Source organism: Abramis brama, assembly GCF_963993115.1.
Source record: "Abramis brama genome assembly, chromosome: 12".
Lineage (NCBI taxonomy): Eukaryota > Metazoa > Chordata > Actinopteri > Cypriniformes > Leuciscidae > Abramis > Abramis brama.
The window spans coordinates 11766379-11794353 of NC_139974.1; the positions used below are offsets into that span (position 1 = coordinate 11766379).

At 39.1% G+C, this 27975-nt stretch overlaps 1 protein-coding gene across 2 annotated transcripts; it reads right to left on the minus strand.

The window, feature by feature from the left end:
• Positions 1-82: 82 nt before the first annotated feature.
• Positions 83-27790, minus strand: clcn1a (chloride channel, voltage-sensitive 1a). Of its 2 annotated transcripts, XM_084131218.1 has the most exons (23): positions 27546-27790; positions 19134-19413; positions 18187-18318; positions 17792-17920; positions 16300-16433; positions 16056-16133; positions 15729-15807; positions 14170-14295; positions 13985-14069; positions 13476-13577; positions 13214-13298; positions 11049-11204; positions 10530-10599; positions 10051-10161; positions 9606-9819; positions 7693-7826; positions 7170-7366; positions 6939-7020; positions 6694-6779; positions 3375-3419; positions 3076-3180; positions 1720-1806; positions 83-1538 (listed from the first exon to the last, which is right to left on the minus strand). In XM_084131218.1, exons 1-23 carry the CDS (start codon positions 27594-27596, stop codon positions 1080-1082), a joined length of 3027 nt encoding a protein of 1008 aa, XP_083987344.1. In that variant the 5' UTR covers positions 27597-27790; the 3' UTR covers positions 83-1079. The 2 variants fall into 2 exon arrangements, with proteins under 2 accessions (XP_083987344.1, XP_083987345.1); XM_084131219.1 differs by lacking the exon at positions 17792-17920 and having other exon boundaries at positions 612-1538.
• Between the last annotated feature and the right edge of the window lie 185 nt (positions 27791-27975).

The window sequence follows — 27975 nt, forward strand, 5'->3', positions numbered from 1 at the left end:
ATAGTGCAATCCGCTGAGGCACTCAACCGAACTGCCACACTCAGAGCTGTGAAAACAGCTGGTTCTTTTTCTTTCTTTTTTTCTGAGATGATCCTGCTGTAGCGCGCCGTGACATACAACACGAAGGTGAGAGCTTCTTCCAAAAAGAACACTTGAAAAGTTGACTCTTCTTTAGAAGTAAGACTGCTGGAACAGAAGATGAATCAGCTCGGCTCCAAAGCGAAATGCAAAGCTGCGTTGCACCTACCCTACTGCTCATTATATACCCGCACTGCGTGATAGAAGCAGCTGGCGCAATTATCACATGCCAATGTGCATTGGCTCGTTTAGTTTCTCTCAAACTAGATTGGTCTCTCTGCGAAGATCCCATTTCTGTCGGATCCCTCCGACGAACGTTGGAGTGACCAACGTGAAAGGGAACCAATTTTTTTTCCCATTTCCCATTTTTGGTTTCAGATTCCCACTGAAAAGATGTGGAAGGAATATTTAAAGTAGTACTGGGGAGAAAAGAAAATCTAGCACTTATTTGACCATAATCTCAATAACAAATCTCATTACATTATAAACATTGCAGGATTTTTTAGAATAGAGAAAAAGGAGGAAGAGCAAGTGGAAGAGAAAACATTTATTTACAGACATGTATAGAGGAAATAGAAATAAGCAGGGGAGGTGTAAGTAGAAAAAAAAGTGGAAGAAATGGCAGAAAGTTTACTGAAACTTTCAGAGAAAGATCAAGTGGACACAGAAGAAGAAAAGGAGGGGGAAACTGAGCAGAATTTTTTAGACGAAGAAGAAGAAAAACAAGATGAGAACTCTCTCTTATTATTTTTCTTTTTCCTCTAAAGAGGAAGAAAAAAAGGAAAATAAAATTATTTACAAAAAGAGAATAAAGAAGAGAAAGGGGAAGAGGAAATGGAAAAGAGAGAGGATGAACAAATTGAGTGGGGCAAAGGAACAGATGTTTTAAAACCTTTTAACTGAGCAATGAATAAAAAACATGAAATAGTTATATAAAAATGAAAGTGGACAAAAGTACACGGATCACACCTCAAATACAAGAAAAACAAACTTTACTTGTTCTAAAGGGGCTCCTCGTCCTCATTTTCTTCACCCTCTTTGTTTTCGGGGACGGGCTGCAGGGTGGAGAGAGGGATGGGGGGTGGAGAGGAGGAGGGAGGCAGGGTTGGGCTGCTATCGGCACTTCCTGCCTCACTGTCACTACTTCCTGTCCCGCTACTGCTGCTGCTTACTGTGGTTGTGCTACTGCTGTTCCCCACAATTACCTCCCGTTTCACGCCCTCAATCCACACCACCATCTCCTCCTTCCCTTCCTTCACTGGGGCCGCTGGGCCAGGGGAATGGGCGTGAGGGACCACGGGTGCGGACAGAGGCGAGGAAGGAGCTGTGGTGGAGACGGGTGAGGATGGAGGGGAAGAGGCTTGCACCTTTGCAGCTTTTCGAATGGTGTCACGAAAACTGGCCAGAGGGGGGCGCAAGCGCACACCACTGCGCGTTGAGCCCTCAATGGCTTTTTGGAGCTGATGAAGAAGAAGAAAGAAGGGTTAAATATTCTGAATTCGGAACAGCATACTAGCAAACTACTCTTTCTATGGCAAAAATAGTAAGAGTAGTATGTTAGTATGCGGTTCTGAATTAAGCAACAGTCAAATAAGCAAATTCAGCAAAAGACAAATAACTAGCAATGACAACAGCTACTACCTCTTTCAGCGCTACAACTCCCACCAGTTTTCCAGTATTGGTTACATAGGCATGACTGAGGCCCAGTAAAGAGAACAGGGTATGAGTCTGGTGAAAAAAAGTAAAGTTTTTATTGACCTTCAAAATCCTGAATCATCTTGAGAGTCTGGATAATTTTATATAATCATCATCATCATCATCATCATCATCAAAAAAAAAGAAAAAAAGTTTCATTTACGCCAGGGTTTCTCAAGCTGAGATTTGTGAGTTGATGAAAAGCTAAAGATAAATAAAGTCATAAAAAATAAATAAATAAATTCCTAATTAAAAAAAAAAAGAAAAAAAAAAGGGTTTTTGAAGTAAATATCTGAGGTCAATGAGGTTCGGCTGAAAAAAAGTTCCCTGATTTCCCTGATTTACGCTAATAAATAGGAATGCGCTGGCATTAATATTCTTGCTAATACATATAGTTATTTAAAAATATGAAATCACTGTATTAATTTCATATATATGTGTGTATATATATATACTATTTTATCAATTAAAAAAAAAAAAAAAATTAGACAATTAGGACGTGTCCGAATCCACTTTTGCTAGTTTAACGACGGGAAAAATGGTCAGTGCGCTAGGAGTATGGTCTAAAAGTCTAAAAGGGTTGTCCCTATTCTCATAATGAGTAATGGGTGTGTTTTGGGATTTACATGCGTTAAATCAGAGTCTCATCTGTGCAACAATGTGCCAGAACACACCTCGTTTTCAGATCAAGCACGCCCATGGGCGCACAAATGGGCGCAAATTCATTTGCTATTTAAACAACGTGGCGCAAGACGTGAAAATGATAACTGCGTCAGACTGAAACTAGCAAAAAACACTTGCGTCGCGACACCATAGGGCCCTGAGAGTTAGATGAGGGCAAATGTAATCTAAAATGTAAAAATGGAGGAAAAAAACATTCAAAATGATATGTCAAATATCAGCTGATATCCATAACTTTTAAAAATCTATTATCAGCCATAAAACCAATATGGCTCAGATATATCATGCATTCGTCACTATTGTCTTCTGTAGAGCTGCTTATAGCTAAATTGAACTTGTTTCATAATTGATTAACTTTGCCACATCGACAGTTATTGAACTGATCTGAATCAACTCTGAACTGACAGTGACGTGGTGAATAATGACTATTACTCTTAACTATTATTATTATTAACTCTTATGTATGGTCATAATTGATGAATATTGCAACACTAACACTGTTATTTTCCTGTTTATTATTGTGAAGCTATTAAAACACGCTTTACACTATACTATTGTATAACGCGCTATATTATGTGTAAAAGTGTAAAAGTGACTTGACTTTGTTGGGATATCTCTCACCTTATGAAGTGACGTTCTCTCCACCAGCTGGAAGGGGGAGGGATCTATTCTGATCTGATCGATATCCAGAGGTTTGTCCATCTCTGTTTCTTCCCAGGCTTTGATCTATGTGAACCAGTCAGAACCAGTTTTCAACTCCACTATGTCTTATTGTATTTTAGCAACTCATCTGCATTTATAAACTACATAAGAATTAAAACATCCAACAATATGCAGATCCTAAATTAATTACATTTTTCTTCATGCTTAAATGCCTACTTGGAAGTTAATTTGTTATTGTATTGTGGAATTGGTAATACCTGTTCTGGTGTCATTGTGTCAGTTAAAGGTGGAGGATAAGGCTCCTGGGTTGAAAAAAATGGCAAGATAATTCAATAATAAGATGACGGTGCATTTGTTCCAAGTATTCAAACTCATTAATATTTTAGAATGAACATTTGCATATTGACACATTCTATGAAAGACCGCTCACTTCCTTTTAACCACACACGTCCTTGAAAAACACTGATGAATATTAATGCAGACCATTAGCAATATATTTGCTCTTCTCATTTTATCGACCTTTCATTAAAATTTCATACATGCTGACAATAATTAATTTAGTGCATTCATTTGATGGAACACACACACATGCAGTTCCCTTTTGAAAGGGAACTTGCACTGCGTCAGAACGCTATGGAAAACACCTCCGCGTGAACCGGTGTCTGAAAATTGTTTTTTCCCTTGTGAAAACTCCAATCTTGTCTGCTCTCTTCTCGAGGGAAGAGGGACAAACATCTGTACCAGGCGATTTAGGTCCCGCTCGCGCTGAGGCAGAGCAGAGACTGGAATCGTGGGGTTTTTCAGAGGGAGCTCACTGAGGAGGTTGAGAGAGTTGTTAATCTCTCACGCCCTTCAGAGACTCACGAGAATGACCTGCAGGATGAGGATGTGTTGTCAATAACATCCTCTGATCCAGCAGCAAGTGCTCTGACGTGTATAAAAACAACCAGCCCAAGAGAGCAGGAGATGGCTGATGAGGGTGAAGAAGATATACAACCCAAACCCTCAGCCACCCTGCACCGCGTATGTTAAGTTGTTGAGTGTTATGGAACGCGCTTCAACAAGGCTTCTAAGTGTAGGCTACTTAGAGCTAGAGCCCATCAGGATAATTTATTGTAAATCTAGGTGTTCCTAGTACTGGCCTCCTCTTACTACAAGAGTCGTCTAGCCAAGGCCCGCCTATTGCACTAGGCGTAAAAATGCTCAGACCTCCGCCCTTTAGAGCTGAGTATTGTAGCTAGTTTATCCAGCTAGGCCTTAAAATTGAAAAATGATTTTTTCCGCTGAGCCCCTTGAATAAAATAAGTCATAAGGTTGAATGTCGTTGACTGCTTATTGTGGCCTCCATTTCCTTGGGTTTAGTAGAGAATGTAAAATATGTCTTGTAAAAAATACAAGATAATAGGCCTCAACCTTGATACATTCCTCAGGGTCATGCTGATAGTACTCCCCTTGTTAGGGTCTTTATTTAGAGTACTTTTCTACCCATAGCTCGTATGATATCACCCTTCACCAGCCAGGCTCAGGTAGTGACAGATTAGTTGCTTGGGATGGTTGAGTATACTCCCTTAGAGCCGAAGCACTGCCTGGGCTGCCGCCTGTGACATTCGAAGCTGTAGGCCTTACAGTAGGCCTCCTCGATAGTCCGGTAGCGTAAGATTGTACTCCCCTTGCTTTAAAGGGTCGATAGATCTTCTGCTGAGTATACTACGTGTTGGCAATGTAAACCTTATACTGTAGCTGAAGGCGCTCCCCATATTACATTTACATTTTACATTTAGTCATTTAGCAGATGCTTTTGTCCAAAGCGACTTACAAATTAGGACTAAATTAGGGTCCCTTTCAGAGTGCCCAGCCTCCACAGGGCTCTGAGGCAATGTGTAGATCCAGGATTGAGTAGAGTCACTTCCCTCATTTGCAAGGGTTAGAAAGCGCTATGCTGAGTTCTACTCTCTAGGATGCCAGTCTCTATGATCCGGTCTGTGAGTGAATACTGCCACTACCTGCAGTCCTCACTATCGGATGCCTCTACAAGTAAGGCAAGTAATACTAGAGACTCTGTTTAAAAAGCACTGCCCGGGCTGACGTCTGTGAAAGTCGAAGCTGTAGGCCTTACAGTAGGCCTCCTCGATAATACGGTAGTGTAAGATTGTACTCCCCTTGCTTTAAAGGGTCGATAGCACTTTTGCTGAGTACACGGCCTGTTGGCAATGCGAAATAAGTATAACCAGGCCCACAGAGATGTCTGTGAGAGCACCTGACTTCTGTGATTAGCTCTGCTTACAGTCCCGCTATCAAGTAGTTAAGCCTTGACAGGCCCCCTTGAAGGTGGATCCCCAACGAGTTGGATGCTTAGCATTGCAAAGGCAAAACCTAGCTCAGAGCCTGGTCAATACTTATCAGGTTTTGAGTATAGTGTTCCAGAATCTATCTGAGGATTGTCTGTATAAATATTAAGCTCCCTAAGTCTGGTCGGAAAGTTGAAGGACTCTCACAAGGCCTCCCTGTTAGATCAGCCCTAGAGATGGAGGCGCTCCCCTATTAGGGTCCCTTTCAGAGTGCCCAGCCTCCACAAGGCTTTGAAGCACTGTGTAGATCCAGGATTGGGTAGAGTTACTCCCCTCGTTCGCAAGGGTTAGAAAGCACTATGCTGAATTCTACTCTCCAGGATGCCCGTCTCTATGATCCGGTCTGTGAGCGATCACTGCCACTATCTGCAGTCCTCCCTATCGGATGTTTCCACAAGTGAGGCAAAATATGTTAGAGACTCTGTTTAGGAAACAGACAGGTTGTTGGCAAGATTAGGTCATTAAATTAGACCAGGTCAGCCTCCCTGGTGGCATGTGCGGTTGACTTCATGTCCCCCTCAGAAAGTGACTGGACGGGACTCCTTTGGACCCCCTGGCCATATTCTCTTAAAGGAACCCCTTTCACGGAAGTTGTTGGTTCCAAAGTCTTTGAGCAGCCTTGGTAGGCCTTCATTGTATCAGAGGCCTCTTTGAGGCTTATAGCTTGGGCAGTGGCCGTAGGGAATACTGTCACTGACGTGTACATACTGTATGTGACCCGAAGGGGAAGTGTTTTTGGCATTTCAGTGAAACTGCTGTTTTTTTAAGTTTTTTGTCACAGCCATAATTTGGCATGCACTCCCCTCAGCATGGCAGTGTGGGTAGATCGTTCCCCATAGCGTTCTGACGTAGTGCAAGTTCCCCTTTGAAAGGGAATGTATCAGGTTACGACTGTAACCTATGTTCCCTGAGAACAGGGAACGAGACACTGCGTCTTTTCGCCATGTCTCGGGGATGCCTGCTGAACAGTCTCTTCAGATGATAATGTGTTGACATGTTCTCCAGGCTCCCCTTATATACTTCCGGGTCGCACTAGTGATGATGTCATAGGCTGTCGCCGGACAATAGAATTGTCGTGATTAGATAAGCATTTCAGACACCGGTTCACGCGGAGGCGTTCCCCATAGCGTTCTGACGCAGTGTCTCCTTCCCTGTTCTCAGGGAACATAGGTTACAGTCGTAACCTGAGACGGTTTTCATAAGGGACCTTTGAGCACAAACAATGTACCTGTGGCTGACCTTCTGTGTGTCTTTCTGAAGAGGACGAAAAGAAGTTACGTAAAATTCTCCCGAAAGACTGGGAAGGACCCTTATCTAGGCAAGAAGAGGAGGAGAGAGAGAAGGAAAAAACGAAAAAGTCGGAAGGCGGATTAGAGGATGAGTATCACTTATATCGCCTCAAGATGCTTGTTCAATAGAAGTGCTTGCCTGAGGTTTATTAAAGATTTAAATAGGATTGGTTATGTTTCTCACCAGGAGACGTGTGATTTGTGGATGGTTCTGAAGGTTTGGGTGGAGGCAGAGGACCATTTCTTTCCTCTTGAACTGGTATCGTCTAAACATTCACACAGAACAGTAAGTACAAATTGTCAGCTTGAAAAGGAATACGAACGCAAAATTTCAGGAAAAAAAATCTTGATTCTTCTAATTATTATATCTTCATTATGGATGGAAGGATAGGTAGGATCCTCTCTTTGCATATACCTTATCATCTTCATTCTCCTCTTCTTCATTCTCACTAGCATCAACAAAGGCAAATGATTCCCAGCTGATTTTGGCACAAGGCACCTGACCTTGCGAGCTTTGTCCTTGCATTAGGATCCGCCTCTCTGCGGACAGCCACCAATCACAGAGGGCGAGAAGCTCAGACCTCTCAATGCTGCCCAATAGAATCATAGACTCTGTTGAAGGTGAAGTGAGTTCAGAATCCAGTTACAAATGAGCATTAAAATGATGTCAGACACTAGGGCTCTTTTCCAAACATACTGTCGAGATCTTGTATAGGATGTGACTTATTTGAAATTCTACAAAGCAGCAAATTCATGTTGCTAGTAACAACATGAGGTTGATAGCTTGCTAGGTTTCTAAACAGAGCTTTAGATTCTTTGATTTGAACAAAATAAAAATACATCGCTCACCTAGGTATACTGCATGCAGCTAGGAAAATGCCATAATGAGAGGTTTAATTAGAGTCAGGAAATCGTCTTGACGGCCTGCGTGACATTACCTTTTGAGTCAACCAGCGGGAAGGTTTTTAGAGAAGTTGATTCCAACAAATGCAGTACTTCTCTGTATGTAGACTGGGAACATAAAAACTTCACTTTCCTCACCATGATGTCCTCCACAAAGATATTATACTGGCTGCAGGGAAACAGAATGGTAAGACCATAGGTTGACATGGTTTAAAAATTTAAATTACTCTAGACCGGCGGTTCTCTGTTGGATCACAGGTCTGTTCTGACAACAAGAAAAACTATCCTTAATCCAAACAATATGAAATATTGATAAAATGCAATTAGCCATACAAGAGTGTGTAGTTATGATAGCAAAATAAATAGGTGTTTTAAGTTTTAATCAACATTAGGGGTGTAACAATATATCGCGTCACAATATATCGCAATACAAAAACGCAACAGTATGTATAGTGGATAGTGACAATATGTACTGTGTATAGTTCACCCAAAATTAAATTACCGAGTGAGAAAAAAATCAAGTTTACAGAGTTGTAGTGTCAGTACTACCTTAAACTACTATATAATGTTGAATATAATGTATAATGTATAATAATGCAATGGGGGAATATTTGTGGGTCCTGATTATGCCAAATGTCTGATGTTACCAGTAAAAAAACATTATTGGCCAACATTATTTTAAATATATCTAGTCAGTGGCAGAGTGTAAAATTATTCGTCTGAAATAATTCTGTATTTTCAGCTTCAGACTCATGAATATTTTTATTCTGGTGTCACCATTGTCCTGTGCATTGTGTTACCAGCCCTAAGTCCAAGTCTATTCATTTACAATTATTTTGAATGTAATACCAAATTTAGCATTTTAATCAACAGGACATTTTTTGTTAACCCTTTACCATATGTAGTACTTTATAGTATCGCAATAATATTGTATTGTGAGTTCAGTATCGTCATATGTATCAAATCATGACATGAGGGTATCGTTACACCCTTAATCAATCAACATATTACAACTATGGATTGCTCAATATATCTGTGCCATAATGGCAAATATTAAAGATTTAATTAGCTATTAGTCGATACTGTGTGTATATATATATATATATATATATATCAATTAGCACATTGCCAATGCACTTCATAACTTCATATTAATGTTAAAGGCACACTATGCAGTTTCCGTTTTTCCGTGGAGTACTTGTATTTAACGTTACTGTCGTAAATACCAGTCACGCAGAGCCATCTCTGCACTCTTCTGACCGCGCCTTCTTCGTTGACTCTGCCATGATTCACGTATGAAATGCGTGCTAGTGTCTTCCATAGAGGCTGCTTCATATGTTATTGATGTATGTGACGTCGTGCCATAAAGCAAGTCGTGATTCTCAAACCTGCATTGCTGGTTTTGCCAGCGGCGTCCCCCCCTGCTTTGCTATCTGGATGATTCGCCCTACTACAAGTTCGTTTACCATCTAAATGATTTCGAAGCTGTTATATTTAGGTACAAATCTTGCATAGTGTGCCTTTAAGTCTTCAGCGTTGGATTTTAATGACATTTTTGTTTGCTTTTCTTTGTACCATAAACAGTTTTTGCACTGTGTTGGGTCACTACTTGATGTGCAATGTAAACTCTGGGTCCTGAAGCAGAACCACTGCTCCAGCCCACAAAAAGGTATATTAAGACGGAAAGCGTGTCCTTGATAAAGAGGTATGAATAGCCCAAATCTAATGAGTGTTGAGAGGCTCAGTGTTAGCTGGAAAGGTGCCAAGGCTTCATGTTGCCGCCCCTCGTTGACAAGTGTATTTACTAATGGCTCCCGCTGCTAATGAATCACAAGGACTCTGAGGTGCTGTCAGCATGCGAGGGTGAGGTAACCTGGCTGCGCTGTGAGCCAAGCTGATTTGTCTCATGTGTGGAGCCACAGCGGAGACGTTTGCAATGTTTGCACACCTTATGTGGCCGAAGCCCAGTTCGGGGAGATAGGGCAGCTTCTTGACCTGGATGATGGAGTCGTACAGTGATGGTTGCAGACCTTGAGCTACCATGTTGGCCAGTATGACGGCGACCATCATGGGAAGGATGTGAGAGATCTGACCGGTCAGCTCGAAGCAGATCACTGCTGTGGAAACGGTGTGAGTGACGGCTCCCGTCAGCGCCGCCGCACCTTCACGGTAAGAGAAAAGAATAGACAGATAGAGTAACAGGATAGAAAGATGGAGTGCTATAAGACAGGGTTATGACAGGAGTGACAATGACAGAGAGAGTATGGACACATGCAGTGGAAGATCAGAGACTATGAGAAGATGGGACAGGAACAGGACTGACATCATCAACAGAGTATGAGCAAACATTAGGAAATAGTGGTGGATCGGAAGAGGAGGAAAGGATGACTGACCAATGACAGCGTACCCTCCAGGGATGATGCGGTACAGTATTCCATCAAACAGGATACCGTGAGGAAAGAGAGTTGCCATGATCTCACCCACTAAACGACCAAATGCAGCACCTGTAAGAGAAACGTCGGAGAATATATGATCCCAGTGTATTATTGATCAAATAAAAAACTAAATGTGGTTGGCGTGTAAAGTTAATTTACATATTTACAGTGTGATCCAAAAATGTATTGTATTTCGTATGTTTTGAGTGAAGTGAAATTAATTATTTAAAAGTGATTTTTTGATCATGAATCAAATTTATATGTAAATGTACCCAAGTTAGCCAAAAGTCTATTTTTCAGCAGCAGCTCCTTTGCCTGATGTTGTTTAAAAAAAACTTCAATGCAGTATGTTAAAGTGATCCTTAAATAAATCATAATGAATCATAATGAATCCATAAATGGCAGTCACCAGTAAATGAATAATACCTAAGACCTACCCAATACAAAGACAGGCATGAAAGCTCCAGACGGGATGGGCATCGTGGTGGAAACTGCAGACATCCAGAACTGTGAGATGAATAATAATGTTTTCACACGATTGCCTTAATTCTAAAATCTCTTTCAGCACAAGCACAACCTGTACGAGCCTAACTCAAGGGAAAAATGATTGCTTCAGCAGCTTCAAACATGACAGAAGGAGGGAGATAATGACTGTCCTGAATAAAAGCAGGTTTTGTTGAAGCCATCTACTGGCTACTGATATGATAACTAAAGCCAATGTCAGTGCAGTGCTTTTCTAGTGTTTTAAAGTGAAAAACACATGCACGTACTGTTAAATAAAGTACAACCATTACTTTAATTAAAGCTTGTTGAGTAGCTGTGGCACTTTATGCTAGACAAAAATATGTGAAAAAACCCAACATAGTTAAAGACAACAGAAGGACCTTAAAACAGTGAAGATAAATAACAGATGATTGATGGAGGACACTGTGAACAAGAGATTGAAAAGGACCAACCTTCATGATAAAGAAGAGAATAAGAATGACAAAGATGCTGACGTCAGGGTGAAACCACACAGCAGAGCGACCGAGACCAGGCGGGAGAGAGGAACCCCATATTTTAGTCCAGGTGAAGTTATCAAACAGAGAGTTAATGCACTCCCTGGGCATCAGCTGTGGAATAATACCATCAAATTTAAACCACATTTAAAACCAAATCAAATAATCTATTTCAAAAATACAACCAAACTATGACACACTTTCAAGACTGTCTGAATGAAAGACCATAAACATCAGCGCAGTGGTTCTCAACCTTTGTGACTCCAAGGCCCAGCATTCTCCACAACAATATCTGCTATAATGGCAAAGTTTCGTTTTTTTAAAACTTAGTTTAATTGGTGGACACTCCTAGTTTCTGTGGATTAAATTGTAAGATTACAGAAGTTTTATGTTGATAAAATCTGAATGTTCTTTAGGGTTCCCACTCATTTTAACCAATGAATTTCCACGATTTTCCCAATTGTTCTAGCTTTACTTGATAAGGATTAAGAATAAGGATTTTTGGTAACACTTTACAATAAGGTTCATTAGTTAACTACATTAGTTAACATTAACTAATAATGAACTGCACTTATACAGCATTTGTTCATCTTTGTTAATGTTAATTTCAACATTTACTAATACTTTATTAAAATCTTGTTAACATTAGGTAATGCACTGTGAACTAACATGAACAAACAATGAACAGCTTTATTTTCATTAACTAACATTAACAAAGATTAACAAAAACAGTAGTAAATGTATTGCTCATTGTTAGTTCATGTTAGTTAATACATTTACTAGTGTTTAATAAAGGAACCTTATTGTAAAGTGTTACCGGATTTTTTTATATTATATTTTACAAAAAATGTATAGGATACCTGATAAAATATTTTAGAGCTTGTCATAATGTATACTCATTTAAAAAATGCCCATGTGAATCCTCCCTTTCAAGAGGATGCAGCATCATGCTGGAGTTCGTGCTGGAGTTCCTTCAGGAGCGTCTCTCAACAGGGCTGGCTCCAGCAGCCATAAAGGTATGTGTGGCTGCTATTTCCGTTAGCCAGATTTCTTTGGATGGAGCCTCGGTTGGGAACCCCCCTTGGTGTCTCGGCTCATGTGCGGAGCCAGATGGTTGAGGCCTATCTGCTGGTCGCGAGTTCCCTCCTGGAACCCAGCATTGGTCCTAGGAGCCTTAATGGTAACCCCACTTGTGCCCTTTGAGTCGGTCTCAGAAAAAATGCTGACTCTCAAAGTGGCTCTGTTATTAGCATTAACATCACTCAAGAGACTCTCTTGAAGAGAGCAGGAGTAGACCTCCTCCTGCGTAGACCAGGCAATGTAAGAGTTATTTTGCACCCCAGACCAGACTACATTCCGAAAGTACCTTCTGTGGCTCCTCAGCCGGTCACTTTCCAGGCTTTCTTTCCTTCGCCTCATGAGACACTGGAGCAAGAAAGCCTCCGCCTGCTGTGTCCGGTCCGTGCTCTGAGGATCTATGTCTACCGCTCAGGCCAGTGGCGTAGATCCTCTCAGCTTCTGGTACGCTTTGGTGGTCGCAAAAGAGGTAATGCGGTCACCAAGCAGCATATGTCACATTGGATTTCAGATGCTATCACCCTCTCCTATGAGGTGCACAGAATGGCTTCGCCTCTAGGGGTCAGGGCCCACTCCACTAGGAGTGTAGCATCTTCCAAAGCTCTTGCGAGGGGTGCACCTTTATAGGATGTTTGTGCTGCGGCAGGCTGGTTCTCTCCGCACACATTCATCAGGTTCTACAGTTTGGATATGGATTCAACCCCAGGATCCCAAGCCCTTCAGCGTTGACCCAAGTCCAATCTGCGCTCAGCAAGCATCTGCGCCTATACACAGCCTTGTGGGCAGGGTCGGTTACAGCTCATGTGGAAAAGGTTACAAATGTAACTGAGATGTTCTTCAAAGACAAAAAACAGTTGTTGAGGGGGTGAATTAAAATATGAAATATCTTGATTTAAATATTTTTTTTTTTCAAATCATCTTTTGAGGCCCCCTTGGAAGTTTGCTGAGGACCTCTGGTTGAGAACCACTGCATTATAGCATGAATCCTAATTTTTTAGTTATAACAATGAACAAAATTGTACTGTTAATTGTTAACCAAATCTGACCTCTCCAGCCATGAACTGCCCAAAGCCTGGAGGGAATGTCAGTGTCGTAATCACTAATGTCACAACAGCAGGGAAAATCAGCCGGCTGAGAGAGAAAATATGACACATATTGCAAGTATTTTGTTAGTAGACACATTTGAAAGATTGTAATTGCAGCAAAAGAACTCTCAAGCGAGTACTACATACTCCCATAATAATGCTAAAGAAGTTAATACTAAAGCTAATATTGTCTGTTGTCATTTGGTGCTTTTTTCTCTCTTACTGTTTTGTTAGGAATCGTGTGAGAATGTTAGGTCTTCTCATGAACAGGATAACTTGACGGTTCAGGTAAACAAAGAAAGCTCCCAGAAACCCACAAGAAATCCTGCGGGTAAAAAAGTAACAAAGACAAAAACCTATCACATCATTCTAGCCATCCAAATCATTCTGACCTTTTCAATTTTATAATAAGACAAGATAATAAATTATACAGATACAGTGAAAGGATTGCTGAATTGTTTCTGATCAATGTAAACACAATTATTATGTAATGTAGTAGAGTATAATAGAATAACTTCATCAAATAGCAAAAGATGATGTTTTAACAAATCAAATATAATACCAACATCTGTCCGCTTTGGTCAGCTGACAATAATACAGAATGTAAAGTGCTGTGTGCTCAGGTGTACTAGTGTGTCAAGGGTTACAGTATGGCACACACACACACACACACACACACTTCAGGATTGTGCCCTCACCACGAACGGCACGCTTTTGCCCCCGCACTCTCACCCAATAATGGCGAACGCCGGGAGCTCCTGCAGGTCAAAAGGAAAATCCATGCGGAAGTTGGTGCGGAAGAGAGCAGTGATGGTGACTGAAACAATACCAATGGAAGAAAAACGTCATCTAATCTGACATATGATCATCTCAAGGCTATTAAGACTTTCACTCAGGAATATTATTTAGTATCCCACCTGCATCCTTATTGAACACAGACAGCACTCTGAAAATAAAGGCACTGAATGTCGCAGCAAAGTAGCCCCTCCAGTAGTTTCTCACAGCAAAATAGGTTGATGTAACTTCAATGCTAAACAAAACACCTGGATAAACAAAATAAACATTTAGAAGGGTTTACTGTCATCTACATCAGGCCAGAGACTACAAATATGATGATAAAATAGGAACACTACCATTCAAAAATCTGGGGTTGGTTAGACTTTTTTTTTTTTTGAAAGTCTATTATATACACCAAGGCTACAAACAGTTATATTGTGAAATATTATGATGATTTAATATATATGTTTTCTATTTTATAATATATTTAAAAAGATAATTTATTCCTTTGTGTCACGTATATATGTTTAATTCTAGTTCCTGTTTTCTTGTTTCCTGATCTCATTTTCCCGCCACTAGTTTGTTTCTATGGTTTTTAATTAGTTCCCCACACCTGTTCTGTCTCTACCTTGATTACCCAGTTTGTATTTAAGCCTTGAGTTCACCTTAGTTATTTGTCCTGTATTGTCTGAGTTTAACGTAGTTGTGTGTCTTGTTTTCTTTGTGTGTTCTGTTGTGATTTAATACATTTTTGGGTTCTCTATTGTCGTGCAACTATACAGTGTGACACTGTAATGGCAAAGTTGAATTTTCAGCATCATTACTCCAATCTTCAATGTCACATGATCCTTCAGAAATCATTCTAATATGCTGATCGGGTGCTTATGTAATATTTTTTATTCATATTTTTCAGGATTCTTTGATAAATAGAAAGTTCAAAAGAACAGAATTTATTTTAATTAAATATAAATATTTTGTACCTACGTAAAAGTTTTTACTGTCACTTTTGATCGATTTAATGATCCTTGCTGAATAAAAGTATTAATTTCTTGGGCAAAAAAACAAAAACAAAAAACCTGACCCCAAACTTTTGAATGGTAGTAGGCTATGTTAAATTAAGTGTATTACTTCAGTTGTTTAATCTTTGTTAGATTTATACTTAAAACGAAGTTTGACAATGATGTTTAGACATTTTACTGGCAAACAAAAATAAATATCTAGTTCAGTCATGAAACTCTACATGGCACAAGCTGGGTTTTTTTTACATGCAATCTGCAAGCTTTCACATGATTATCGCATGGCACAAGGTGATTGTCCTCTGCTAATCCTGCAGCCAATGAGATTACTTGCTCAACTGGTTCATTGTTTGCTGTAACCAATAAGAGTTCCTCTGAAACCCTCCACCTCCCCCAGCTCCACCTGCCTAGATCTGCTACAGGATTTATATCTGTCTATTTATGCAGCAGCAGCAGCAGCAGTGTGTCTGTGTATCTATTAGCAGTTGCAAGTCCATACTTGCTCTGCAGCAGCAATAATCACTAGCAGCAGCAGTGTTAGCAGATCTAGTCAGCCAAGACCAAAACATTAAGACAGCCATATATATTCAATAACATGCTAAAACTATTCAGAAAGTTGTCATGATTTATACTGATTAAGGTTAAGAAAAAACTAGAAAATGCCTGTGCACCATGCACTTTACCTCCAAGAGGGGTTCCAAAACAGCATCCAACCCCTACGGCACAACCCACTGTGAGGATGTCTGTATAACAATATGGGCTCTACTGACACAGGCATACAAACAAAGGCAAGCAGACACAGTTGAGGGTACAGGTGGGTGAAGGTGGAAATAATTCATGGTAATATAAATGCCCTGGATGATAAATAAGCATTGTCAGCAGCACTGTCCTCAAAAATAATGTGTAATAAAAAAACTCTGTCCCGCCACCTGATGATAAACGAGCATTCAGCATTTTATGAATGGAGATGCCAAATATGCATCACAGGATCTCCATGCACTTCTGCTTACCTGATAGACTCCAGAGAAGAAAGACATAAACTTGCTGAGCACAGCTGCACAGATACTGGCTATGTGAACAAAGGGACCCTAATGCATAAAAATAGCACAATTTAAAGGTTAGAATGCTGAGGCCAGTCAAGTTGACACAACTGGCACTCAAGACTAAATCACTGTGCATTTTGTAAATATGAAATGGCAAATTGTACCCCTGTGTATGTTACATGGGACTTTAAAATCAAAAATAAAATCAAACCTCTTTGCCAACTGGCAAACCACTGCCTAGACCAGCAGTGAGTCCCACCACCTTCGCAATAAATGCCTTGAGTGTCAAATACTCCTTCAGCACAACACCTCTGAGTATGGTTTTCAGCTCTGGAATACCAGAGCCTGAGGGAAAAAATAAGAGTTAGTAGAGAAATTAAAACCGACAAAACAATCAAATTATGAATTTATGCCTGTGAATTATATATATATATAAAAAATCAATGTGAAAAGTCTTTAAACAAATTTAAATATGATAATGAATATGGATTGTGTACACTACTGTATATAGAAAAGTCAGCTGAAACTGATCATGATGTTTTCATCGACACCAAACCAGAAATGTGTTCCAACATATACTGGACTTCCTTAAAAAGGGACTTTTTTTTTTTCTTGTTTCTTTTATGGTTTTGGATTGTGATTTATTTTTATGTATACAGTATATAGGTTAAGTTATGTCTTTAAGTACTAAGAATTTAGAATCTAATTTTGAAATTCTGGAAAACTGTAATAAGTGGAGAAATTAACAAATAAAGGGAACTGAAGAAACCGATTTTGATTAATTACTTTAAAGTCATTCATTCAAAATGGACAATTCTTTTTATTTTATGGAATATTACAGTATTTATTATAAATGATTTATCTGTGCTCATCATTATTATTATTTTTTCATGTGCCCTTGTGATCTTTATTCAAAATAACTCTCCCTTCTTCTTTCAACAACATCTCTTCTCTTCTCTGATGACGTTGAGGAAAGACCAATAGAAAAATCATCCAATCAATTCCTGATGGACAAAATCAAGTCCTGCCCTAAATATTTTTCTTGTTCGAGAAGTCGTTTCACTTGGATATATGTCACAATAAGAAAGCAAAGACTATCACAGCTTCTGTTTCATGCTGACTTTAACCTTTTGTTTCAGATCAGAGAAGATCAGAGAAAATCTCTCCCTGTAACCTGGTTGGGAAGATCTGGATGGTGTTTTTAAAGTGATTGCATTGGATAAACCAGGAGGTGGCATTGTTGAGTAGTAAACAGTGTAAAGCAGTTACAGTAGTAGTGTAAGAAAATAAAAATATGTTGGTGGTAAGTTTTAGGGGCACAGAATACAGTAAGGGTGCTTCCAAAAGACGGACACAGTGTATGTAGACACCTTAATGAAAAACTGAGATTATATAAAGAGGCAAGATCCAAAATTAACTCACCAAGCACCTAATTGCAGAAAAGAATTGAGTATGATTTTCCAACACAGCCATTGAGACGTTTGCCACAAAAAGGCAGGAAATAACTAAATGATTCCTTCGTTATAAGGACAAAACTATGTTTTTTAGTCTCAATAGGTGAGGCAAAAACATAATTTTAAATTCTGCTATAAAGCTAAAAGATCTGCAAAGAATATAAATAAAATAAAAATAAAAAGCAGAAGGTGTATGAAAAAGAATAAATTATCAAATTAAAAACAAAGGGGAACAGCGAGACTACACACCAATGGCCTGAGGAGCGACCAGGTGGCAGAAGAGGGAGGCAAACAAGATGAGCACCATGGGATAGAAAACCCAGACCAGGTACTGCAGTGGGATGTTTCCCCTCAACTCCCCATAAAACCACTTATAGGCTGAGAAACACAGAGAAGGACAGAAGTGATGGAGCACGTGCGGTAGAGAAAGAGCAAGACAAATGCCAGCCATATAGAGAAGTTTTAGAAATGAGAATTGGGGAAAACATGGAAAAGTGGCACAAGAATGTGGGTTATATCAGTTAAAGGAAAAATAGAACAGCGGAAATTAAATTTGACTTTAAATAGCTACAACATATAAGCAAAATTCATCAACAGAAGAATAAAGCAAATGAGAAGGTGGGGAATTCTGGGTAGTGTAGTACCTTGTAGACTCTTGGCACTAGCATAATCCATGGTCCAGCTAACTAATGCCATGGTAATACCCAACAACACCAGAAAGATCCAGTCTTCTCCCAATTTAGAGACGAGGAACTTCTGTACTCGAGCCACGCAGTCTGGGAAAACATTATAATTCATATCAGATTCCAACCTTAAAGGATAATTCCGGTATTTAGCACTTTGAGTCTCTTTTCTGGTTTGTTTTGGATGAACTAGAGTGGTGGACACAGAAATTTTGACGATGGGTCCTGTCTTGACTTTTTGACTCGTTTAGAATCGCCTTTGACCGCTTCAGAGTGGCTGGCTACGGGCATGCACAAACATGTCCTTAAAACAACCCTTAACGTTCGTTTTCAAAACTGTGCAACTCACAGAGTGGTTAGTGGTGTTCGTTGATGATTAAAAACAAATATATCGGCGCAATGTATGATTTCAATCCGTGTATATTTGCTATAGTGGAACTATTTTTTCAGATACCTCACAACCGCGTATAAACTTCCGCTCGATATTTGAGTCTGAAGCGACTTTTCCGTTTCCGGTAGCGCAGTAATATCAACGAGCAGTGAGTCCTCCAACAGAAATCAATGGGATTTTACAAAATGCCAAATAAAACACGACAGAAACTGTATTTCGCTGCGCTACTTGTTTTGGAACATCAACGAACATCACTAACCACTCTGTGAGTTGCACAGTTTTGAAAACGAACATTAAGGGTTGTTTTAAGCACATGTTTGTGCATGCCCGTAGCCAGCCACTCTGAAGCGGTCAAAGGCGATTCTAAACGTCGAGACAGGACCCATCGTCAAAATTTCTGTGTCCACCACTCTAGTTCATCCAAAACAAACCAGAAAAGAGACTCAAAGTGCTAAATACCGGAATTATCCTTTAAACATATTTCGTATCTGCTTGTGCAAGGCTCATTATTATTGACCTCTGCACTTGGAGTAGGAGCGGCGTTTCTTGAATGAAGAGGTGTGGGCCTGCTCCTCCTCCTGTGTGTCATGAATGCTCCCTCTCTCCAGGTGATGGTGGCTGTGATGGCGACTTCGGCTGAGACTCCGCCCATGGTGGCCGTGATGGTGGTGTCCATGATGATGGTGGTGATGTCCATGGTGGTGATGTCCATGCTTTTTTCGCTGTCTCTCCATCAGAAGGCGAGTGGCCTCTCTCCGCTGGGACCCACCAGGGTGCTCTCTGTACTCTCCATACAGCTGATCACGGAAGAAAGAACAATGTTTTGTTACACGAGAGAAGCAACTTACACAGATAATCCCCCTGGATCAACCTAAACTGACACTATATTGATTTCTTACTTACAGACTGCACCTTGCAAGGTTTGGATGCCCTTTCAGTTGGGTTAATATAGTTAAAGGGATAGTTGACCCAAATATTAAAATTCAGTACACAAATTCCATCATTTACTCACCCTCAAACTGTTCCAAACCTGTATTAATTTATTTTTTTCTGCTGAACACAAAAGAAGATATTTTGAAGAATGTCAGTAACTAAACAGTTGATGGGCCCCATTGACTTCTATTGTATTTTTTTTTTAATACTTTGTAAGTCAGGGGGTCCATCAACTGCTTTATAGGTTTGGAAAAACTCGAGGGTGAGTAAATTATGACAGAATTTTCTAAAGCCTAAATAAAAATGATATAGTCACATAAAAAAAATTAAATACTAAAACATTAAAACTAAAATGGAAAATATAAAAATAAAAATTAATTAAAAATATTACATCCAATGATATAATTACAGTTACCAGGTCAAATTATTTCCCTCTCCAACACACAACCTCTTCAGTGCAGGTGTGCAAGACAAACCACTGTGTTATCCTTTCAAATTTGTCCGAACAGAGTACATTTGAGAACTATTTGTATGTGCTTTTAATATTCCTCACTAATGTGGTCACATCATAATTTTTTCCTTCAGAAAAAAAAAAAATAGTAAGACATCGCCCTCATCTTCAAAACAACACCCGAAAGGTGACAGAGGAGAGGGAGTCCAAAAATAGAGGGAAATCTTCTTGACATGCTTCGAGTAAGTCCACTGGTCTATATTTTGATTTATAGGCTAATCATCCGGATAAGATCCAGACATCTGGAAAACACATTTCCCGTGTCTCCATTCCCACCACTTTTTCTAAAACACACACACACACGCACACACACATGTCTGGTTTACTATCTTTGTGGGGACTCTCCATAGACTTAATGGTTTTTATACTGTACAAACGGTATATTCTATCTCCTTACACTAACCCTACCCCTAAACCTACCCATCACAGGAAACTTTCTGCATTTTTACATTTCCAAAAAAACTCATTCTGTATGATTTATAAGCTTGTTTACCCATGGGGACCTCTATTTATGTCCCCACTGTGACACGAGTCCCCATGAGTCTGTGTGCATTCAGGTTGAAGTCCCCACCGGGATAGAAAAACAGGTACACACACACACACACACACACACACACACACACACACACACACACACACACACACACACACACACACACACACACACACACACACACACACACACACACACACACACACACACACACACACACACACACACACACACACACACACACACACACACACACACACACACACAACACACACACAGTAATTTGCCCTGGAAAAATTTGTCATTTGTCATTTTAGAAATGTAATGAAGTAAACAATGAAAGTTAGATGTGATGTTAAGTGCTAAAAACTTCAGTCATCTAACTTGAGACTAAACTTGATCAAATATGTTTACAAAAAACATAAGATAAAGGTTGAATTGAATAAAGGTGATAAACATTCAGAACATTCATCTATGCTTGGTCAGCCAAAAGAAACTGAAAATGGGACACTTTCTGTCCAACACTACAGCACTTCTAATGTTATTGTCTTTTTTACAGCTTACAGTGTAATTTCAGCTCCGGAGGCTTCCTCAGCACTTGTTTACACAGTAATATGAACAGTAGCGATGGCATCGGTTTTACCGTATCAATTCGAGCCCGGGTTCTCATCCTTTGGAAGTGCATGCAAAGTGGATTTGCAGCGAAAACAGCGTCTTCTCGACATGTCAACAACAAGGACCAAACTCTTCCGGGCCACAACTACTCTTCTGGGCTACAACTACAGTGTTTGAGGGTCAAAGTAGATGTTCTTTGAGGGCAGCCAATAAAGAATAAAGGCTGGCATTATGCAAATTTGTTTCAAACCTACGTAGGTTCGTGCAGGAAGCAAGACTGGAATTTCTGATGACTCGTTCAGATTAAATCATTTATTTTGAGAGATGTAACTCTTTCAACTGTTACTGTGCTTTGGTAAGAGAAAAAAAATCTTACGTACCACACACACATTATATAGTCCATTTGCTCTCCATTTAACCTTGCTGCAATCTAGGAGAGACAACTAAAGCCCTATTCGGACGGGACTAGTTTAACATGGAGAAGTGGGGTATAATTACCAGAGCTTCTCTGTGATTTTAGTCCCGTCCGAATGTGCCATCTCAGTAATCATTACGGACAATGTCAGTAAAGATTACGGCGACTTTTACCTTAAGTAAAAAGGTCTGGAAAAATTACCTCAGGTAATACTAATCCCGTGCAAATAGACCCGCTGTAAATATGTACGTAAATATTTCGTCATTTCCTGTTTAAAAGTAGTTTTCCGCGTTTTTTAAAGTATGGAGACGCTTGAAAAAGCATTCAGTTGCGTTCTAGACGCTGGGATGAGTCTGTGGCAAAACTCAAGTGTTTTCCACATACCATTCAGATCAGAAAGATGATCAAAAGCACTTTCCAGCTAACAGACTTTTGTTATAAGAACGTTCTCCAAATATTCAGTGTTGGTTGTGGGAACGTGAAAAATGTCCAGTTTTCTTGACGTGTTTTAAAAGGTATAATGTTCCTCAAACGTTCTTTCAACTTAATTTTGATTTAAAATTCAACATTATAGGAACGTTGATTTCTAACATTCTAACGTTTCCTTAACGTTACTAGAATGTTATTTAAAGGTTAGTGTGATGTTCCTGAAACATTCTTTCAATCATCTTTCGAAAGAGTAATAAGAACACAAACTACAACTTTATTCAGACACAGCCTTAGATGAACTGAAGATAAAAGACATTAACTCTCTGAAGATCTGATTAAACAACTCCACAAACAGCATTACCAGCTTCGCTTATTACTAACCAGACTGACTTTATTTCTGTCAGACGTCTACAGAAGATCTTATTGAGAATTAACAGAGGTTTAGTTTTTAGAGGTCTTATTGAAAATGTTTAGTTTGAGGTCACCATCATGGAGATCAGTGTTTGCTTTAGTTGGGCTCTTGACCCTTGACTTTCATTAAGTTTGTGTTTTAACGGCAATTGCAGGTGTTCATGGAAAACATTTCTGCATTGATAAAGCAGATCAACATGTCTGTTATAAGAACAGACAGAGGACTGCAGTTAAACAATTGTCTTCACTGTAGTTTTGAATACTTTTGGAATTTGAATGTTATTTGAGAAGGAGGTAATGAACACAACTGATGTGATATAAATAATTTGTTACTGAAGAAATTTGTGTGAGATTATCCAAAACTTTTTAAAAATTACAAACGACACACTTAGACATCATCACTCGTCATACAAACCTCAACAATGGTGACATAAAAAAAATAATTCAGCTGCATAATTTATTCATGCCGCAATGCACGCTGGGAGCCATGAATGTGTTTTGTATGCTGGCATGAAGAATGTCACCATTGTTGTGTTTCATATACCGAATGTTGATGTCTGTGAGTATATAAATGACTCAAAGCAACAGAACTAAAACAAATTCAGTGTTATATACATAAACTCACAGATAGCAACATTCAGCAGCTGAAAAACAATAATGTTACAAATCATCTTTTTCATTTGTTGGGTTTAAAAATTTTCAGTAGTGTTTCAATTCCTTAAGTCATCAATTACTGGAATAGCAGTCATTTGTCTGTCATTATAACAGACATGTTGATCTGCTTTATCAATGCAGAAATGTTCTCCATGAACACCTGCAATTGCCGTTAAAACACAAACTTAATGAGAGTCAAGGGAGAGCCCAACTAAAGCAAACACTGATCTCCATGATGGTGACCTCAAACGAAACATTTTCAATAAGACATCAACATCTAAACCTCTGTTAATTCTCAATAAGATCTTCTGTAGACGTCTGACAGAAATAAAGTCAGTCTGGTTAGTAATAAGTAAAGCTGGTAATGCTGTTTGTGGAGTTGTTTAATCAGATCTTCAGAGAGTTAATGTCTTTTATCTTCAGTTCATCTAAGGCTGTGTCTGAATAAAGTTGTAGTTTGTGTTCTTATTACTCTTTCGAAAGATGATTGAAAGAATGTTTCAGGAACAACACACTAACCTTTAAATAACATTCTAGTAACGTTAAGGAAACGTTACAATGTTAGAAATCAACGTTCCTATAATGTTGAATTTTAAATCAAAATTAAGTTGAAAGAACGTTTGAGGAACATTATACCTTTTAAAACACGTTCCTCTAACGTCAAGAAAACTGGACATTTTTCACGTTCCCAGAACCAACACTGAATATTTGGAGAACGTTCTTATAGCAAAACTCTGTTAGCTGGGTTGTTAGAGGCACGAAACATGTTTTAGCGTTAGGTAAGTCCCTATTACCAACACAATCCAATCTGAAGTTAAATAATACATCGTTCGACACAAAAAGTATTCTTGTCGCTTCATAAAATTAAGGTTGAACCACTGGAGTCACATGGACTATTTTGTCTTTACAACGTTTCTGGGCCTTGAAAGTTGCAATGACGTTGCAATCTATGGGGGGTCAGAAACCTCGCGGATTTCATAAAAAAATATCTTAATTTGTGTCCCGAAGATGAACGAAGGTCTTACAGGTTTGGAACGACATGAGGGTGAGTAAGTAATGACAGAATTTTCATTTTTGGGTGAACTAACCCTTTAAAGAAATCTCATTTGTGACTTTAGAAATATATAAGCTATACATTTATAATATACAGTATTTGGCTTAAAACCATTCCTCTGTGGTTTATTATTTTTCAGAGGATATTAAACTTGTTTCTGTATGTGTTACTATTTGCAGTTTTATTGAATTAAAATGCTCACTTTCAACTTTGGAATGGGCCAATGTAGATGATTTAGAGATGGTTTATCGTGTATCTCTCTTCCTCATAACACATCTCTCTCGCTCTCATTCCACGCATCTATCCAGTTACTTTCACCCGTTCCCACAGTACATGTTATCCCTTGCTTTCTCCATATTTCACCCCCTCCTTTCCAGTCTGCTTCTACACCTCCGGCCTTCTACACTCCCCCTTGGTGACCCCCTGTCTGCCATAGATTGGAACTACCCCCTTTCTACCCTGGGCCTGTAATACTAGCCGGTGGGTTAATAATAGCTTTGGTGTGACCCAATGATCACAGTCACACTTCCCCATACACCTTTCTGTGGATCTTTCTTTCTTCCAATTTGTTCATCTATCTTTCAAGGACTCCCAAGGAAAAGTTGGAAACCTATTATCAGACAACACTGTCATGTACTGGAGCACTAACAGCAAATGGCAATGTGTGCAGCTCACACATTCATGTATGTAAATCACTATCAAAGATTTTAATATCTTCTAAGAACACATCTACAAACAAGTAATTCCTATCAGAAAGGGCTAATGTGCTGAAGCTAAAGCGTGTTGGAAGACATGGTGTCATCACCAGATGTTATGTAAAGTCATATGTAATTATGTTGAAGGTCTTCTAAAATAGATGTTCTTCCCATGCTGTGATGACCGCACATGTCAACATATCCCAATATGCCTGGCCATTGTGTTGAGGCTCTTTCATTCAGCTAACTTTGCTAAATGTACACTTCAGCAATACAATGTAAAAAAATTAAAAATAAATAAAAGAATGACCGCATGTGTGGAACAAGAAGTGTTGTTATTTTTTAACTAAAACTAAGCTAAAATAAAATAAAAATTAAGTATGAGATGTAAAACTTATCTGAAATGTGGTCTTGGCGACTAACTAAAAGGTGAAGTACTAAAATTACTAAAACAAAAATGGAAATAAAAAATAAATTAAATCTAAACAGAAACTTTCAGATTTACTGAAATGAATTAAAATTACTAAAACAAAAGAAAAGTTAAATCAAAATATTAATGAATCCTAAAATAACTAAAAAAATTACTAAAAAACACCGGAAACGATTGAGATTCAGGTTGACAATATAACAGCAAATCAAAACATCCAACCAGAACTGTGCTCTAAAATAACATATCACTGTAAATACGGCTAAAGCCCTGTTTGCACTGACTGTGATTAAACAGCTTGAGACGTTTATGTGATGTTGGTTGCTACAGCAGACATTTCTATTGTAACATTCAACTATTTCACGTGATCAAAGTCTACACTCCCACTAGTTGTCGCTGCATAGAATCTCTGTTCATTTACATAAAGTTGAACTCTCAGAAATCAAGAGATCAAACAAAAATGAATAACTTGTTGTTGCTGTAAATCCCTGTTAGTGTGAAGTACACTCTTGGTGACCCATAACCCAAAATATGCTTATTGATAAAACATTTACACACGTTTTCTCTAGCTCATTCAATCAATGATACATACTTTTTCTCTAGCTCATTCAATCAATGTTACATACTGCTCAGTAAATCACAGTGACACAGGGACTCACAAAAGATGACCTTAACTGCTTAAAGAAGAAAGCAATACTACCTTATTTATATTACACTCTAAACAAGATGTATTACCAACACCATTTCAAATGCTCAAATGTTCAACCTCGTAAAAGAAACCCCCATACATTTCTTCTGCCCTTCAGTCAAAGCAGAAATCACACCAGCCGTTGGAGCTCAAGGGACCACATTGCTGCCCTCCTATGACAAGCTGGGATTAAGGAACACATTTATAATTTATGATGGGGTTTCCACTTACACTACCATTCAAAAGTTTGAGGTCAGTAAGATGTAAAAAATAGATAAAAGAAATGAACAAATGTATTCAGCAAAGGAACAGTCATGACATTTATACAAAGGATTTCTATTTCAAATAAATACTGTTCTTTTGAATTTTCTATTAATCAAAGACTCCCGAAAAAAGCATCATTGCAGCACAAATACATAGTTTTAGATGGCGCAGGTTTATAGGTCCTTAACTCAATCTGCTTGCAATCACGTCATTCTCTATAGGGCACAGCTGATTGGTTCACTTCCTGCTGTATCAGTAGCCAATGAGCTCGCTTATCAAACTTGGTCAGCATTTGCTAAAGCAGTGCAGCGCGCTTTCAGACATCCTACACCTTTCCCAGCTCCACCTGTATAGATGTGCTACGGGTAATTCATGTATGCTATTTTGTACAGCAACAGCATGTCTTACTGGTTCACAGTAGTGTGTCATGTATGTATTGGCAGTAGCAAGACCTGTACTTGCTCTGCAGCAGCAGGAATAACAGCAGCAGCAGCCGCAGATCTATTCTGCCAAGACCAAATATATCAACATAGTCATACCCATTACCATGCCAAATACTCAGAGAGTTGTCATGACAGAACTGTTTTCAAGATTGATAATAAGAATAAATATTTCTTGAGCAGCAAATCAACATCAGGATGATTTCTGAAGGATCATGTGACACCGCCCCCACACTTTTGAATGGGTTTGTAGTTTTTGTAGTTTACAATGTATATTTGGGCGATTTATCGATTAGTCTTTTGTCTTTAAATCTTGGAAATCTTATAAATCTATTTCTATATCTTCTATCTGTCATCTATGTTAAAACATTTATCACGTCTTGAAATAATTCTCTGATCATGGTTTTGTTCAACTTTCTTTTTTTTTTTTACTTGTTAGAAAAAGTGCAAAGTAGACTTTCCCTGATTTTAATACTTGTATGCAGAGAATTCAAAAGTCAATCTCAAAACAGAAATGAAGAAAAACTGATTAAAAGAGAATTTCCATAATTGAAGAATCGCTCATTTTAATTTAACCTCCTATTTAAAGTCACGCTGTATGGACTAGGTTTTTGTCAAACTTAAAGAACAAAAAAAGGTAGTACAGACTACAGATGTCCTCAGATAAACGAGAGATTGAGTAAACAGCTGCACTTTCCCGCGAGTTCTGCAGCAGCACAGTGACTCAAGTCATACAAGTCATGCAGAGATTGTGCAACATCTTTGAGATCATATGATTTCAAATGACAGAAGAACAGCAATTCACAACTGTCTAAAGAGTAACCAGAAAGAAGAAAAGGTGAGGGAGAGAAAGAGAGAGAGAGAGAGAGAGAGAGAGTAGAGACAGAGATGGTGACTGACCACGGTCTGCTGGTATCTCAGAGCCTTCCTTTGCGACGCATCTGCAGCCATTGACACACTGTCACTGACCCAAAAATAAACCGCCTGTCTGTCTTAGCATTCCCACCCTGGGGTGGCACGGACTGAGGGAGAGAGGGCACGCACAAGTTCTCTCACTCGATCTTACTTTCCTGTTTTCCACATGCACAGACATCTCCCTCTCACACACCTTCTCATGTGGTGCAACACAGCAGTCCAAGTTGCCTAACTAAGCTCCGTGTGCATACATGGGTGTATGAGGACGAGCATGTGCTTGGGGCATGTACATGTGTTTGTGTATGTGTGTGAGAGGTTGTGAGTTACAAAGAGAGCATAGATGCCAAACTAAACCCATCCACCCCTTAATTAGTGAGGCCGGTTTGTTTAATAGTGGCCGATACTGTCACCCCAG